The 19445-nt window shown below is 31.1% G+C and overlaps 1 protein-coding gene across 6 annotated transcripts in view; it reads right to left on the bottom strand.

Annotated features, from left to right (window-relative positions):
- The window catches only part of Nup98-96 (nuclear pore complex protein Nup98-96), a 617363-nt gene that overhangs the window by 555947 nt on the left and 41971 nt on the right, over window positions 1-19445 (bottom strand). For all 6 annotated transcript variants that reach the window (XM_089589262.1, XM_089589263.1, XM_089589261.1 and 3 more), the window contains exon 4: window positions 9164-9406. In XM_089589262.1, the coding sequence (XP_089445388.1) occupies window positions 9164-9406 (243 nt within the window). The remainder of the gene's footprint in view (window positions 1-9163; window positions 9407-19445) is intronic.

The raw sequence follows: 19445 nt of genomic DNA, 5'->3' as shown, positions 1-19445 counted from the left end.
TAGAATGTATTGCGGTTTGTGTGGCTGAGCTTTAACAGCTCGGGACAGTGATTTCAGATATGGTCAGTGAAAAACTGCTCTTTGTGCAGCCGAAAGTATACGAAACAGCGGTAGCAAAAGAGGACACAAACCTTTAACTATGTAAGAGAGTAACAAACTACTTATTTACAGACTATAATACAAATGCTCAAGTGCGGTTGAATATGAAAGGCGTCGAGCGTCGAGCTTCCTTACATATAACGAAATGTGTACAGTTCAGACTGATACGATACTATTTCGCAGAGCAGCGTACAACAGGAAGTATACATGTGTATTGAGAGAACTAAATATATTTGTGTGATATTAATACAATGCAATCTAAAAATTGAAAAGGGAACTTAAGAAAAGATAGACATTGCCGTTAACATTATAAAAAGTCACTGTTTACATTTTGCATAGTATTGTTCGCAGAACACGTAACTAAAATAATGACACAAAGATAAGAATGTCGTGATCAGTAATAAGAATTTGAAAGTGTATAGTAAAATGAAAAAATGTGACTAAAATCAACTGGATTCCTAAACAGTAGTGACTATTCCTATACTATTAGTGATAGATTTTAAACATTGCAATGGGTGTTTTCCTTACACAATTTACTGAATAAACAATAACACAAAGAACAACAATGACAACAACATTAATAAAAATAACGTGAATGAACACAGACCCTAGACACCATAAGTGGTGGTGAGTACTAATACCTACTACAATATTAAGATCAGACGTTACCTGATTTGAGCGAGTAGTCATAGTTTTCGACTGAAATAACAAAATCGGCTCAGTATTCAACAAAATATTCAAATCAACATAATTTTCTATCGAGGGGTCGGTATTAAGGTGTTTGGTGTTGATAGACCATTGGCTTAAATGGTTAAAAAAAGTTTTAAACAGGTATACATCATACTAATGCTTTGATTGTTTAATATATTGAACTGAGTTCATAATTTCATTGTTTAGAACTTATTTTTCTCATGTTTTTTTTTGTTCAGCACTGAGATATTCATGAAATTAGTTAATTATACTGTCTAAAATCAGATTGACTCTTTTACCATTTTTGTATCGAGTGACTTTGGATCTATACAGAAAAACGTTGAAAAATTGCTACATGAGCTTTAATGGCAATCCGTATTTTTCTACACCTACGCAATAACCCACACATACCTTAAAGTATAGTATTCGATTCGTGCAACAATTTAAAATAGCGCCATCTACAGGGAAAAGGATGTCGATGCTAACTAACAAGAATACACAGCATCAGATAGACAATGATAGATTACAAGTAATTATTTTAACAATAATAAATATTCAACAACTAAAGTAAGTTTTTTTAGTCCTAAGTAGCATATTATTAGCAAATAATACTTTTTTTTTAATTTCATGAAAAAAAAAGTTAACTTCTAGTATAAAATGGGTATAATGTATGAGTGAGCATAAAAAATATTACTTTTCAAAGTGCTGATTTAATAGTACTTTACTAAATAAATAGATCTTCGAAAGAAATAGCAAAACTTCTTAACAAAATGCAACTATGAAAGGAGAAAAAATTTTTTTTTTAATAAGGTACTGTTAAATAAGTATTTTTCAGCTTAAAAGTAGAAATTTTATATGATATACGGAATGCCCTTAAGCTCATACTTATTGCGCATTTTGTAAATTTTACCTGCGAAGTATCGATTCCTCAAGAGAAAATTTTGCAAATATAAATATTTTGGTTAAAAAATGTACCAATTTTATCATTGACAGACGAAAACTATGACGACTCGATAAACTCGGGTAATGTCTAATCTTAATACTGTACTAGGTATTAGTACGTACTTCTGTCCTTCACGTTACGTTACAATCACAAATTAGCTTTTTTAGTAAAAAAAATCTAGCAGAATGATAATTGATTAAACGATTAAAATTTACAGCGATTAGGACGTGTTAGTAAAAACTTTTTAAATAAATTTTTTATTACAACTAAAAATACAATAATTGGTTAAACAATTTTATTGTTCGAAGCTCACTTAATCAAATAGTAATGTTTGGATTTTCTTAATGAGTGACGAATATTTTTTTTTGTATCTTACTTACCTCATTTAGTACGAAATATTTGTAAAAACTTTAATTTAGTATTAAAACATTACACACGTACGTGTATAACAACATAAACATGGCATTATATTTTGTGTATACTCTGATTTAAATAAGAAAAAATGAGCATATTTTTAATTAAAAAGTAACTTATTATGAGGCTAAATTAATATTATGCTTAATTATCACATATTACAGGTAGCTAAGAATGAATGTAAAAAATACAAAAATAAAAAAAAATAAAAACCACTTTTTCTAAACAGGAATAAATTTATTAAAATTGAGTTAATTACAAAAAAAAAAAATATCCGCGGGATTCTCAAGCTGGCATGTTTGGATGAAGCAAAGACTTAACCCACCCAGCTATCGTCGATCGCACCTGAGGGGTACAGGATTTTATATTCAAGTTGTCAGAATTGAGTGCAGCTTAGGTTAAAGGTCTAGATATGGGAACTCTCCGACTTAATGTGTGGAGAAAAGGTGATTACGCACTGCGCATGCAGCAAACTCCCAAAAACCTAAGAGCCTTCGCTAGTAATGCCAAATGGTACAGTAGTCATCTTAAAGCAGAGCTTAGTACTGTTAAGATTCGTAAGCTTTTAGATCACGCAACTAGAGTACGGCTTAAAAGTGTCTCTACCTCAGTGTTCCCTTATTCCAACTTTCTTTTATCATGTTATCTATACATGTTTGACGGTCAAGGTATCAGTCGTTTCGGCTGCTATTTTTGTAGCTTGGGGGCTTGGTAACGAATGCTCCCAAGTTCAAGACCCAGCCTTTACTCACTTAGCTCGCACCTTTGAGAATCTACTTTCTCATGTGCGAATTCCAACTGTGGTCTAATGGTTCGGAAGCTATATAAAATAATATCTCCTTTGCTGTGTAACTTATTAATGTCACCATTAAATCCAAGGCAGTTTTTTACTATACTAATGATAATGGCATATATATGCATAGTAACACAGCATTACAGAGCCCAATGGGCACAGTTCTCAGAAATGGCTGTAAAATAAAAAAAATCTAAACATATTTAGTACAAATTCCCCTGACAGCTTATGGCTCACATCTACACTGCGTTCATCAGCATAGTGGAATAAGCAACTTAGGGTTTAGCTGTCCCTACCTTCAAATTGCAGGTGTGGCTTCTTTAAAGCTCTTGTTTTAGTAAAATTATTGGAATAGAAAAGTGGTTAAAAAAATTTGCGTTGGCAATTTTTAGGTTAAAAGCAGTAATTTTTACGTATATGTTATTAAGGTCTGCAAAAGCTGCTGCCAATAAATTTGATTAGCGAGAAACTTTCTTCAGTGTAAGAGTTGCTACAAAGTAGAAATAAACAAATATTATAAGTCTAGGATAAATAAAATATGTCAATGGGCATCTGATGTATGTTGAGGATTTCGAATAAAAAAAAGGATTTGATAAATTTTAGCAAAAACTAACGATGGCTAAGATTTGCCTACCAATAACCTGATTTTAAAAAGTTGGGTCAAGCTATGATAACCAGAGGTCAGGGCAATTCTAGACTTTAAAAGCTTTCCAATTGTTTTGACTAGTGTAAGCGTTAGAATCCCTACCAGCCGATCATGATTATTCTAAGAAAAATCAGTTCAACGTCCTTAAAGATTGCTATGGTGCCCTGGGTTATTTGGATGATTTTGTTCTTTCACTTTTAGACCATGGTAATCCAAGATTATATTTTACTTTTGGCAATAATTTAAGTTCATGTCTTCTTGCCATTGATTTTCTCTTTCTTCCCGAAGAGTTCCAGAATGAAGATTGTAATGCATGCGCGCCCCGCAACGAGAGCTAGTGGTGAGTGCGTGCGTGAGAGTGCCGCTGAGGCAAGTGCCTGATCGCTGTGATATAGCATAGCTCGAGTCTGCGGAAGCGAGTTAAGCAAGCTAGATGCCCTGTCTTGCCAAGCTCACACTAATTCCATAATCTTCACACGTGTATCCTTACAATAAAATACCATTACTATTTACTTTAAAGCCTACCGTTTACTCACTAAGCTACCCGACCCTGCATGACATGAGATCCACATATATAACCAAAATCAAAAAATACCAGTCTATTTGCACACATCTAAAGAGCGAAGCTTCGGATTCAATTAAAAATATTCTTTTATCTAAGGATAATTATACTACAGTTTGCAAGATGATTTAACATTATTATAACAATAAACGTTGCCTTATTGATTCTTACACCTTGACTATATTTACTTGTTCCCCTAAAGTAACTTATGTTCTGATGTAAAGCTACTATCTATGGAGTGTATAGGTTCCTTGGACTTTCTTCTTTAAGTTAATTGTCAGATTAAAGATGAAGATCTTTTTATAGCCCTAGTTGCAGAAAAATTTACCTTTTACTTCATCAAAGATAGACAGAAGTTGTTATGTAGTAGCTTAGATCTCCCCTTGCTTGAATCAATCGCAAGTATATATTAACTTACCAGCAATTACGCTTGAATCATTTAAGAGTAGAACTGCTAATCATAAGGCCTCTATCTAACGTTTTGAGGAAAACAAAAAGGGCCAGTCAACTTGGTTAACTATTTATCAAACAGTGCCCTCGAACCTAAGCGAATGTTTTTCTTATTAGGGGGTGCATAAGTTGACTTTTTATGATGCTTTTAAGTATCTGCATAGGAAGGAGTAAGTTTTATCACGGTATTATCAGCTATGCCTTAACTTTTTTGGTCACACAAGCACAAAGAGTTATAAAACATTTCGTCATACGGACGACCCTAATATTGTCAGTTAGAAGACATAAGCTCTAGTGAGAACTTGGTTTTGCCAATCCAGAGTACTACAGTTTGGGTAATATTGCTGTTCTTCAAGATGTTTCAGCTCACACTGTAATTATCGGTGGTTAAGTCCATGAGATTTCTCTAAATATACCCATAGCTTCAACATCTCAACTTGGTTGGTTGATTTCAGAATTATATCCTTTACCCTTGAATAAGGAATCACTGATTATAAAAATACAAGGGGGATTTAACTTAATAATTGAGTATTCTGGTCTTTTGAGGAACTTTTATCGTTGATACAAAAGCTGAGTAATGATGAACAAGCGTATGAGAAGTTCTTTGTTGGTCCTCTTTCCTAGGATTCTAGAAGCAAATAATGGTTAAATTACCATTTAAAACTGATCCTTACAACTACGTCTTTCGGAAAGTAGCCAGTGATTATGCTGATTTTCATCTGATGGTGGCTCAAGCTTTTTTGCAGGAATTTAACGTAGATAAATGCCTATCCGATGATCAATTGCTTGAGGATGCTAAAGCCAAATACATTCAGCTCTCTGATCTAGTGAGTTCAAGAGGCTTTCCTTTGCGCAAGTGGCACTCAAATTTTGCTGATATATTAAGGGGTCTCCATGCTGAATATTCAACTTATCAGCTTAAGTACTCTAACTACGATGATAAGCTCATCTTTGTCTCACGACTACATTGGAACCTTAAGCAACATACCATTTAATTTCAACTGCGTGTGTCTAACTCTTTGCGTCCTTGGACTAAACGTCTGCTTCCAGCTTAATTGTAAAAGTAATTTGATTCCTGAAGTTGGGTCACTTCTGTTATAATTTCTGCTAAAAGATTTTCCAGTTCATGTGGCTGAAGGAATTGTCTTGAGATGATGCACTATCAACTTCAGTGACAGACTCATGGTCTCGTCAGTTAGCTGGGATGTTTCTGCTTAACTAGCTGTGTTTTACAAAATATAATCATTTCATGATTTCTAGTGAATCTTTTAAAATTTACGGGTTTACTGATATGTCCGAGGAAGCCTATACTACTGCAGTGTATCTTTGAGTTCAGCAACATAAAAATATTTATGTATGTCTTTAGTTGGCTAAAACTAAGGTTACCCCGATCAAGGGTTTTGAGAATAATGCGGTGGGACTTTGTGCTGCTCACTCATTATCTTAAGTGGTACAACACTTTTTTTGAAGTTACATAGCTGAGCCCTGTGTCAGTACATTTTCAGTCCAATTCGAAAAATGTATTATTTTGGCTTAATAGTCTTTCTTTCTGTCAGACTACGCATATTGCTAATCCATACTTCGATATTCAATTCAGTAAAATGGCACTATATCTCAACGAAGCTGAATTCCGTTGATGTGACCTCTCGAGACATGCTTGCTAGCCAGCTTCTTAATTATCAGCTTTGGCTTCAGAAATCAAAGTTCTTACGTGAGTCCAAAATTTCTCTTGCATCATAATAATTTTATTTCCTAAGTAACTCTATTATTGTAAATTTGATCAAGAGTGGTCAAAAATACAATCTTATCACATGCAAATGTAAACAGTTCTGATGCAATTTAAATTTTTTATATTTTAAATATTTTATTAGGAGAAATTAGTTTGAATGACGGCTTAGTGTCTTAGATTTTTTTTAACAACTATCAGCTCAAAATTAAATCTAAGAAGGGTAGCGGTAATTCTATCAATAAGAATTACACTAAAATATCTTCGGGATCCCCTGTTCAAATTCGTCCGCCACTTATTCACATTTTGGCTTACTTGAATCAGATCACACTAAAATTTTTACTTTGCAATTAGAGAAGGCTCATCTTTTCATATGGCTCTTTGTCAGCAGCATCGCTTTTCTGCTGGTTTTAACGTGATATCAAAAAAGAACAAACTCTTTTCACAAGACTCGTTGTGATTATCTGACTCCAGTCAACTAAGGAGCCTCAGACCGATTTTAAAGCTAATAAACGCAATTCTAATGCAAAACAATGTATTAGTTGGAGTGATAAGAATCACCTAATGTACCTTATTATTGATTATATTATCGTAGGTTGACTTCTCACAAAGCAACTCGTCTTACTTTGATCACTCTTCATCGCAGTTTTTTTTATTCTGAGAAATTGACAAGTCTTTCAGTCCGAAATCTCTTATTGTATCAGATGCAAAAAATTTGCTGCAAAAACCAATAACCCATTCAATGATAGTCTATGGCCCGAAGGATTTTTTAATCTTACATTTTTCAGTAGAAAAAAAAATTGATCATTAAGGAAATGTAAGGAACAGAATTTCTCCAGGAATAAGGAAAAAAAAATTTTATCCAAAACAAAAGTCGACTTCATTAAACTATTTAACCATTAATGAAAAAATGCCAATTATTTTTTTAGTTTTTGCTAATACCTACGATTCCGTCGCTCTTAGAGAAATTTTTTAACCACTGATCTCTTCATCATCAAGTTTTTTATAAAGTTCACACTTTTGCAAATTTATTATTAATTGTTAATAACATTTTAATGGCAAAAAATGCGGAAAAAATTTTTTATACTAAAAAGCTTTAGATCGATGTAAAAAACTATAATGTTAATTTGAACATAACCGTGAGAAAATATAAATATTGAGTTGCATAACAAATAGCTATTTGGAAAATTTTTAAACAATTGTTAGTTTCTTGTTAATTGATTATTTCAAGTGGAATTTTAAAATGATATTACAAACTTTACGGTTGATTTAAGGTAAAGGCACTGATGCTGAAACGATTTTTGGTGAAATTTTGTTTTAAAATTCATGTAAAATCACATGTGGGAGATAACATGAGCATTTAAATTGTTGTTGATATATTTTGAGTTATCGATTACGAATAGCAAGTCGAACCACATACCACAGTGCATAACTGCAGCCCTTTGATAAAATTTGTTACAATATAATTTAATCATTAAAGTCATTGACACCGGAAAAATTCAAACACTCATTTGGGCTATTTGGCACACTAGGGTATTTTGTTCAAAGCACCACGTGGTTATTAGTAAGTATTTTTTATAAAAAAAACCGTATAAAGGAAGAGTACTAGGTCATTTACTAAAAAGCTTTTGTTTTTGTTATTGTTTGCACAATGATTAATGATCAATCGTAAAAAATGATTTATTTACAATGAATGTACATTTGTTAACAACATAAAATAGCAAAAACACAAATTTTTAAACAATCGGAAGGGACTAAATCAATAAAAGAATTCCATCACTAACAATTTTCTTACCATACTTTATTTTAATCAGACTAATAAGAAAGGAGTTACAAGCTTAAATGTAAAAAAATTGATTACTGGTAAAAAATTAATAATAAAATAAACTTTTGAAAATACAGGTTTTTTTTATATCGCACCATTGAATGTTGAGATTTTTAAGAAAAATAAACAAAATTTGGACTAAGGCTTTGAATTAAAAGACTTGAAGAAGAATTTTTATAAAAAAGTTTGAGCTTCAATGTGCTAACTGAAGAAAATGTCTACTTTTCTTTTGTGCATTGAGAATATAAGCACCTCTTGGTTATATTTATATTTACAAATTTTTTTTTGTAGTGCTTTATAAAGGCATATTTTTTCATAAGCATTTTTTAAATCTCTAACTTATAATATATCATGAAAGCTTCGCGATAGATACTAAAACGATTTTTCTACAGAAATATCGTTATAATTTACTAACTATTACCAAAGATTGTGACTAATTTTTCTCACGAGAGCTTGAATCAATTTTTAAAAAATTTATAAACTAAATAATATGTCTAAAAAATTTGTTTAAATTAAAACAAATTTTTTAAGAATTTCTCAATTTTTTTTAAAGTTTAAAAGTTTTTTAATAAGTCTCAACGAACCATTTTTAGCACATAGAAACGAGTCTTGTCTTTCGAAGAATTTCATTTAACTTTTGAGATAATTACTCATACAAGTATATCTGCTCTTATTCAAGCTTGAATGTAGGCAACTGCATTTTAGTATGCCCACCATATTAGAGATGAATTTATACATACATATTTATACGTATTAACTATTAATAAGATATCAACTAATAGAGATCACTTTTTTTTCATTTTCAGCGTATAATAAGCATGCAAATCTCGAAATGCGTATACAAAAGAATATAATAAAATCCATAATACATTTCAAAGATGGTAAAATAAAGAGAAAGTAACAAGAAAACAAGTAAATGTAAATTTTTTATAAAATTAGGATTGCTGAATTTTTGGACTTTCCAGAAAAAATAACATGAGGAGAGTATTAACAGTGATTATTTAAAGTTTCTCACCCGAAGAACTTCCAAAAAGACCACCAGTGTTTGTAGATACTATTTGTCCAAATGGCAATGCTTGTTGGGTGTTTTGTTGTTGCGTTTGTCCAAAAATACTTGAATTACTAGGCTGACCAAAACCAAATGAAGCGGGTTTACTAGTTTGTCCAAATGTCGAAGGCGAAGAACTACTTCCAAAGAGATTGTTGTTTGCATTCTGTTGTGTGCCAAACAATGTACCTGCATTAGCATTACTAAATCCTACAGCAACAAAAATTATTTAAAATGTTATAAGCAGTTTAAAGTGATGTAAATATAACATATAAATAATATAAAATAAATTTAAAAATCTAATAGATACAAATTTTCTCAAAACATGATGTTTAAGACGTGCTGATGATAGTATATTCTAAATAAAAATGTGTCATTTGAGATGGTACCAAAATAAGGGGCATACTGTCACTATTACCCGCTTTATGTCAAAAAAGATACACAGCCACACAAAAAAGAAATTTCATGGTTAGGTGATCAGACCATAGTAACTATATATTTTTGGGGTCACTGAATCAGAATTTGGGATCAGAATAATTCCATCGGGTTAGAGTTTTCCATAACCTCGAAAAAACCTATTTTTTACTTATGTAACTATAAATCATTTATATAAAACCTCTTAAACCCTTAAAACCATAAAACATTAATTCTATGTTACCTTGAAACCGTAACTCTATAATACTATGACCCCAAAACCTTTAAACCCCATAACCTCTTTGCTGCTAAAAGAAATCTGTTTATTTTTGGCATTCTGTTTTAATATTCTGTCATGGATATTCAGAATATTGATGAGCAGCGGAATCAAAGGTTATAAATCCATAACACTATTTAACAATGATAGAACCGTCGGCATTAGTGGTACTCGATGTAAACCGCGGGAAAATTGCACGATCTGATTTTGTACATCATGTAGCCCTTTTTATAAGACTTTTTATGACATGACTACAGTAAAAAAAGGAAAACTAGAACAAAATACAAGTGACTTAAATGAAAAGCGAATGACTGTAATAAAAATTAATTGACTAAAATGAAAACTAAATGACTAGGATAAAAAATGAATAACTGGTATAAAAAATAAATGACGAAAATAAAAACTAAAGGACAAAAATGAAAACGGCTGACTAAAAAAAGAAAGAATGACTAGATTAAAAAACGAGTGACTTGTATAAAAAACAAATAATTACAATGCGTAAGTATAAAATATAAAATATATCATTTTGTTTTGCTATTGTAGCGAGATCTTTTTTTATTAAACGATCTAGGTAATGATTTTCTCTTTCCATCACTGTTTAGTGTATCTCGTTTTATACTCCAATAGGAGTCAGCCATGATATTGACATTCCAACGTCCCTGATAACAATTTTCCATAACTTTTATTTCTTGATGACAGCGTTCTCCTTGTTCTTTACTAAAATCTGCAAGATTCTCTGCGAATTTATCAAGATGTGCATCCAAGAAGTGTAATTTCACATTTATTAAGCATCCCGAATTTTTGAAGTTTTCAACCATCTTGGCAACAATTTGTTGATACTTTTGACTCTTATTATTACCTAAAAAGTTGTAACACACATCATTAAAACTCAACCCAGCTACTCTTTCAAGTTTATTCATTTTTTCAATAAAGCCTTTGTTTCTGAACATTTTACGAATCTGTGGTCCATCAAACACTCCTGCTTTTAACTTGGCATCAGAGAGTTTAGGAAATTTTGAAGATAAATATATAAAGGTTCCCCCTGTTTTGTAGAAGGCTTTCACGAATTGTTTCAGAAGATCAAGTTTTATAGGCAGAGGAAGAATGAGTATTTTTGATAGATCAACAAGAGATTTATTGATATTGTTTGAACCAGGTTTAAAGGATGATCTCTCAGGCCACTGTTTCAATTTGATATAATGATTTTGTCTGTCTCAGCTATCCCACAAACACAAATAGCAAGGATATTTTGTGAAGCTAGATTGTTGTCCAAGAAGAAACGTTATTATTTTCAAATCACCACTAATCTGCTTTAAGTGTTTATGGTACTGAATTTTTTGTCAAAGTATTTTAATACTCTCGTACTTTTTGTCCATTACGGTTAAATGAGCGATTGGTATGGGTACGAATCCATTTGTACTATGCAGCAGAATAGCTTTAATACTTAGTTTTGAAGAGTCGATGGAAAGTTGCAATGGTAAAAATTGGTAATCATTTGGTTGGAACACATTTATCAAACCTTTAATATTCTTACAAGACACTAAAGATGACTTTTTATCTTGGTCGAAATACTTTCGGAATTGAAAATCACGATTGCGATAAAATGAAACTTTTGTTGTAGGTTCCCGTGTCAAACCCCCCGTGCTCACCCACTACACACTGACGGACCCCTTGCAAATTTAATGGCCTCCTACATCTTCCCACAAAAACTTAGTATATTTCTAGAAAAACGTTATAATTACCTGTTTTCTGACAAACTCCATACTCCCATGCCCCCCCCCTCTCACATAATAAGAGAAAATTCTCTACATTTCTGCGTGATTTTGACTTAACAATAAATATGAATAACTCCCCTCATACCCCTGCCCCACACACATGTCCGAATTTGAGATGTCTTTTTGACGCTCCCCTCCCCCTAACAAAAACTTAGTTTTTTTTTTTTAAATATGTTATAGAAGGGTACATATGGGGTAATGTCCTTCTTCCTCCGGAGCCCCCACATGCCGCCACAAAAAGTGAGAATCTGTTGTAAAGATACTTTAACATAGGGTCAATATGGGTTAGTTACCTCCTCAGCCCCACAAACCACTCTTCCACATTAACTTAAAATTTTTTGAGAGATTACTTCATTATGGGATCAAGAAAGGCTAATTCTTTAATCTACTTCATGAAAAAATTAGCATTTTTATTAGATACCTGTTATTTTTATATTTGTCTACACCTCATCTCCAGTATTCAATAACTTCAATATGTGTTTTTTCCGTTTCATTAGATACTGTTTCAATAACAATAAATTTGATTATACATAAAAAGGTAAATGAAAATAAGAGGTGAAAAGTCTCGATGGTAAGTAGAATTATTTTACTTTTAAATTTTGCTCTAACTTATTTTGGTACGTATGTATACACATTTCCCACAGCCTCTTCTGAAAAAGGCCTGTTATACTGTTTTTTGATGCCCACCATTGCATACGTGAGAAATACAATAGTATGTTACGTTCATTCTTTTGTATATTAGAGAACTCCACTTCAACATAACTATACCTTTTTTTTTGTCACTTTACGTCTTTCCAAATTGTATAGTCTTATATATATATACATGTGTTGTTACTTACAACTTAATAATTTATAGTAACCTCCAAGAAATTAAAAAAAAAAAACTGAAAAACTTGATTCTCTACTTTTTCCACACAGTCTATTAGGCAATCAGATGAGCGAGCTGACTTTTTTTTATTGTGAAGTATGCGACATGTTATACCATATGTTTAATAATTCAAAATGTATATAACAATATAATAATAACAACCGTGGAAGTCATTGCTAATCAGTCATGTGCACAGTCTTTAAAACGGCCATTTGAAAAAAAATACTATAACATATAGCATTCATGTTTTTCTATTTATTGTACCTATGTATTTACTTTATATGTTTATATGTAGATACAATAAATATTAGTTGTTCATGCCGTTTAAAATCGCTGCTTGGTAAAGCGTAATGTTTGCACGCTCTAGGCCAAGCACCAGCCAGAGGATAGGAGTTAGCGGGTGGGCAAATCACTGGCACACAAACATGAGTTATCTGGATAGGTTTGCACTTTATTTATCCTTTTCCTAAATAGCTTAACTCGGCGGACGCAGCGTTTCGAGAGCTGGTGCAAATAACGCCACAGGCGCGAGTTGGCAAATCGCGGCAAACACAAAAGAGGTGCACACAAGCAAAAGGGCCTATTAAGAACATGATCATTTTTGATAAATTTTGCGATGAGCTTACGTTTTTTTGAATTGTAAAAAAAAAAAAAAATGATAATAGTAATAATAAAATAAATAAAAATGAGAAACTTTTTCATTTTTTTAATTAATTTTAAATACTGGAAAAAAGGCGTTGGCAAGCGAAGTGCGCAGGACGGCAGAGACCTACTATATATGTGTATATATATACACACACATTAGTGGGGCTCTAACCCCTTCGCGCTCGGCTCGGCAACCCCCCAATTTTTGAATATCAGTTTGATACTTCATTTTTTAAGTTTGCCTTTTAAAGTTAAGAAAACTACAAAAATCTTAGTAACGTAGATGAAAAATCAAAACTGAGATACAATAGCGTAAATTTCAAAAACACTTCTTTATAAAATCATGAGACTTATGTTTGCTTGATTGTTAAGAATCCCTCTCAGGTGTAAGTTGCTACCAAAACCGGGGCGAGGTCAGCGGAGCACTCTTGAGTTGATACCATACTTTTCCCTTAAATTACGTATACTTGTTTTACCTCTCTTGTGCTGAAAATACGACTTGTTTCTTTAGTTTTAAAGTTAAGAATGCACCATTATCTCCTAGATCAAATCGTATTTACTGCTTATAAGGAATGTATTTTAATATATTTAAATAGAGCTACTACCAGCAAGGTCTATGGTTTACATATTCTATAAGATTATTCGTTGTTTTTTAATTTAGTATGAAATTATAATGTTATGCTTTTCTATATATATTCAATAGTGCAACTAATTAATGTATTGATAATTCAAGAGGGAAAAAAACCAGCGTGGTAAAGCACTACTTAAATGGTAGTATAAAAATGTGTAAACGAATTGTATGGATGAAATAATTGTTAAGGAAGTAGTGGAAAATGTCTAAGGAAGGTTAAGATTATATGTTAGATTAAATATTGGAGCAATGTTCAGACTATGCTGATAATGTATGCATCTTTATTTCTTTTCAACCAAATTGTCCAGCGATGGCATAACATTATAATTTCATACTAAATAAAAAAAACGAATAATCTCATAGAATGTGTAAACCACAGACCTCGCTGGAAGCGCTATTTACCACGAAAAAGTCAAAATTATTTGTTTCTCTATAAGAAAGTTTGTTTAATATTTATAATAAGTTTACTATTTTTTCTCCAACCAAAACAATGCGCAACGTTGAAAGGAAAAAAAATATGTACAATAAAAACTCTACATTACTTAAAAACTTTATGTACATATTTTTGTAATACATATGTATTCATGTTTCAATTAAATGTTCTAATGTTACGAATGAAATTTTTCAATATAAATTAGTCATTAAATTAAAAATTTTGTTTCATTAAAAGTATACAATAAAAGAAAACAGCATACGAAAACGTAATACCTGCGTATAATAATACAGTATAATTTTTTTTTGTAAAAAAGTAAGCAGTACGTAATAATTATTGAAATTTACTTTAACATGTAATAAATTGAGATTCAAATAATAATTTCATTGATTACAACATTTATTCCTCGTTCATGTTAATATATATATTGAGGGATTTATTCCGTGGATCGAGAAATGAGCAAACACACCTTGTAATAGTTAACAAGATTTACTAGAGAAAGAACATAATTGTAAGAATAATACACATTACAGCCAACGACAAACGGCTACTTGCATGCATGACCGCATGCTTCGACGGGCAGACGAGATCTATCTCGCGCCGTGTTCGAGCGCAAGCGTCCGCAAATATTATACAACTGCAATCCTCGAAAGATGGCGCCCATAGTCCATCTCTCATACTTATACATATATAAATGTTGGTGAAAATGTACAATATACTCAACAGTTTAAATGAACTGTGAAATAGTATGACGTACAATTCTATGCGTTTGCAAATGTATCAAAATTATATATCTTTATCTACCTTAGAACAGTTAATGTCAAAAGTTTCTTATCGAACAAATTTTTTATTTATTTCCAAATTATTATCTCGCTTTATTTCATTATAAATTCTATTTCTGTTTTTGCATTTTGATAACGTAACATATAATTGACTATGCGAAACCAGTGGTTTTCTCAATTGTAATGCAATACTATTAAAACTTTGACCTTGAGATTTGTTTACAGTCGTACAAAATGCTTGGACTTTAGAAAATTGTTTTCTGTAAAAAATAAAAGGTAATAAAAATGAATTACAAAACGTTCAGTCAATTAAGCGAGTATTGATATTAGGTTTTAAAATACGAAACAATGTTTGAAAATATAATAATTTAATACTGTTTAGTACAATCATACTTTTATTGCCAGTTTTTGAAATGAAAGAATTTTTGTGAAATCTAATCCTAAAACAATTAATTTATCACCAAAATTAACATTATTATTATGTAAATCACGTAATGTTCTTTCAACTATGTCTAAGGTTTTTTGGGGATCATATGTATACATTTTATTTTATTTTTTTCTACTTCAGTATCTTACTTCGATAAGACTAAAAAAATTTTTTTTTACTTAATCAAATTAAATTTATTATATTCAATTGATATACAAGTTTTAAAAATAAAACAAGGAAAAGTAAATACAATCTTATAATTTGTAGATCCCGATGCCTTTTCAACCTTACTGCCCCTTTCTACAGCCTCCCCACACCATTTCTAGAGAACCTGTTCAAGACCCTCCCAATCTCCACATACCTCGATATGTTAACATACGTGTGTGTGTCGTGTATGTATGTGCACATGTATGTGTATACATAATATTTACATGTGTATACATTTTATCATTTTTTATTCCACTCAGAAATATATACATTTGTCTATATTACATAATTGTTTGTGTAAGTAATTCCACACCAACCCCCCAAAACCTAAAACAGCTCTATTATGAGATACATCGTGTAGATTGAATTGAAAAAAAAAAAAAAAAACTATAATCTTATCAACGAGCCTATTCAAATTCTGCTGAAAATTAGAAAGAGAAATCGAATAGCCCAAAAATACAACATTTACATTGAATGAATTACATACGTTAACAAAACTACCAAATTTTAAAATGATTTTTTTACAAAAAAATGGCCACAAAAACCATAAAATCAATAAACTATTAACCGCAGCATGTGTGAATACTATGGTTTCAAACTGAAGACTTATAAAAAAATTTTGTTTTTGCGTATACCCTAAGGAGTTACCAGATAAATATCTTAAGAAAATATTTTTAAGTAAAATCCCCTATTTTATTGATTGACTAGTAAGTTTGTTATTTTTTCCTCTAGAAGATTTCAACTGGAGTACTGGTCACATTAAAAATTATTGAACAAAAAATAGAAAACTTACTATGTTGCAATATTATGGATACAAACAGTGCTACAGATCAGATGACGAGAATTTGAATCCATTATGATATGGAGGCATATCGACTTGACATTTTGTTACAAATTTTTACATCGCAGTTAAACATATTCATTTGAATGATTTGAGATACGATGGGAAAAGTTTAAGATTTTAATTATATAAGTTATTAGATGCAGTCACTAATAAAGCATCTACTATTTCTAAAAATTTTAGTACGAAGGGAAAAAACTGGAAATCTCTCCATAATGCTATTTATATGTATCGGAAATTCAAAATATATGCAGAGGCACTATCATGATAAAAAAGCTATAATAAGAAAATGTAATAAACCAGAATTTTTTGTAATAGCAATATATTATAAATGAAAAAAATTAAAGTATGTTTTATCTAAATATTAAAAAATATGACACTAAATTATATTCTCAATATTACAGATAAATCGTTTGATTTTAAGTTACTACTGATTTCAGAAAGATTATGTTTTTCAGTAAAGTGTTGGCGTATGTTTATACAATTGAATTTCATGAACGTGGTCTATTTTATGCACACATTTAAATAAGTCTACATCCTGTTAAAAAATATATCACTCTGAACAAATTAATACACGTATTAATGCTGAAATTTCTTTTGGTAATGTGGAACTTGAAAAATTGGTCATTTAACCTACGCAGAGTCTATTCGCACGTACATCCACGTAATTCCGTGGATATAAGCATGCGCCTCGCTCGCTTCGCTCGCTCAGAAAAGAAAATGAACTTGGACCTTATAAGTAGCGACAGTAGAACTGCCAACCGCGCATGCGTGTATCTTCTTGTATTCACGTAATTACGTGGATATACGTGCGAATAGACACTGCGTTTAACCTGTGCCTTACAGGCCCCATACAGAACACAGTTTTCGTATGGTTTATTCTCATTAAAAGTGTACAAAAATTTTTCCAAAACCTTCTTTAAACGTACTATATTTTGAACTACATTTTAAACAAAATTTTACCAGTAATTAAAAAGAACAAATAACATATCTAACGAACATGTTTACAAAACTTGGACAAAAGATAACATTTTAGTAAATAGTTAAGTAGTTTAACGTTGTTACAAATTTTATTAATGAAGGATAAATGTTACACTACCGTTAGATGTTGTGCATTAGTGTACATACCATTACGGGTTAGTACACTTTAATATAAAAAAAAAAAAGAAATGTTGTGCATCAATCCAAAGCATAAAATATTTTGATAAATACATCCATAGACGTACTGTCAGAGCAGATATTAAAATTTAAAGACCAGGGAACAGAAAAATTTAATGGAATAAGTAGTTATATTGATGCTAGATACGTGGGTCTGATAAAAGCTGCTTAGGGAGTACAAGAAATTTCAATTTGTTCTTAAAGTCATACAGTTATAAATTTAGCTGACTACCTTGGAAATAAACAAAAACTTGTATTTGATAAAAATAACTATGAAAATAGTAAAAAATATCAAACAACAAGCAGCTTCATTGTAATTGAATAGACATTCCAATTCCAAAAAATATTTTAAGTAATAAAATACAAAATAAATATAAAAAAATACTACAGACAGTTTCGTTTATAATAAAGACATTCCCACTCTTCTATATACTAACTAAATTTCAGAATTAAGAAATAAACATATATTTATATACCTATATACATATTCGTATATTATAGTACTTCCCATATTCCTAGTAATAAGTAAATACATACACACAAAGTACAAAGTATGTTCGAGTAATTTTAACGAACATTAATAAATAAGTGTACTTATCTTAAATGTTAAATCTTTGTACTTCCGTAAAAAATTATAATAACAATATATTTTTGTCGTTATAATTGTTCAGGTATATTTGAAATGTACTGACTAGGAACCGAACAGTAACTCTCATATTTTTGTTATGTTAAAATGAAATTTTTACACACCTAAAGTGCATAAAATATGCATTACTGTATATTTTTTGTCTTGTAAAGTTTAAAATTTACTGCTACTGAGATGTCAATAGTAAAAGAAAATGTAACTACTCTGCCAAGCGTCTAAAGACGTTCGAGCTAATTTCCAAACAAACCTATTACATCTATACTAAAAGCCTCGATAACATGGGGCGGAAAAAGCCAGCGTCACAGTGTCGCGATATGTATGGAGTGGTGTATGCCCAGTTGGCGTTGACCTACTGTTCAAGTTTATTTCTTATGTCATACGGTAGTAGCGTACACTATTCTTTTTATCTCACGTCCTTGTAAAGGTCTTTGTCACACGTTGTCTATTTAATTTTTCTTCGATATTCAATTTATTCATCAAGGTAAGATATGTGTCAATCTATTAGAATATTGAAACTTGAAATGTTTCATATAATTTAGTAATTGGAATGTTTTCGAATTAAAAAAATTAATTCAATCAACAACCAAGTTATGTCTTATCTGATGATTTAATAGATTTAGAAAAGCCGAAAAAAGTTTATTTTACAAATAGTATAAATAATAAAGTATCAGATTCACATTTACAATGTTAATACAACTTATAGTTTCCTTAACATAACTTACTTCTATGATCTTTGGTTAGCCGCTACATGCGCGCACGCAGTCACAAGATCTTACAAGGTTGACGGCAACGATGTTCCTAATCCTACACAAGAGTACTCATGGCAATAACAATAATTAGGCTTCTGCTTTTAACATCGGAACCCAAGTCGACGGTCCTTTCTTTCTTGTTTCTCCTTGATTCACTTTTGAGGCAAGTTTACAGTGACCTGGTTTGCTCGAGGTTTTCTCACACAGCGTAGTCACCGAACTAAGTCTTTCAGATTTTATATTAAGCACGAGTTGCTGTCGGGATTGTGTATTATATTTCAAACAACGGTTATGAATTGTTCGTTCACGATTTTTAAAATGAAGGTTTTGCGTTGTCTATTAACAATATATGTCTTTTACAACGTTAGTCATTTGTCAAGAAATTTTTTGTATTGT

Source organism: Copidosoma floridanum, unplaced genomic scaffold (genome assembly GCF_036245765.1).
Source record: "Copidosoma floridanum isolate Cflo_tuat_1 unplaced genomic scaffold, Cflo_Japanese_pri ptg000008l, whole genome shotgun sequence".
In the NCBI taxonomy this organism is placed as follows: domain Eukaryota; kingdom Metazoa; phylum Arthropoda; class Insecta; order Hymenoptera; family Encyrtidae; genus Copidosoma; species Copidosoma floridanum.
This window is presented reverse-complemented; position numbering and strand designations above follow the sequence as displayed.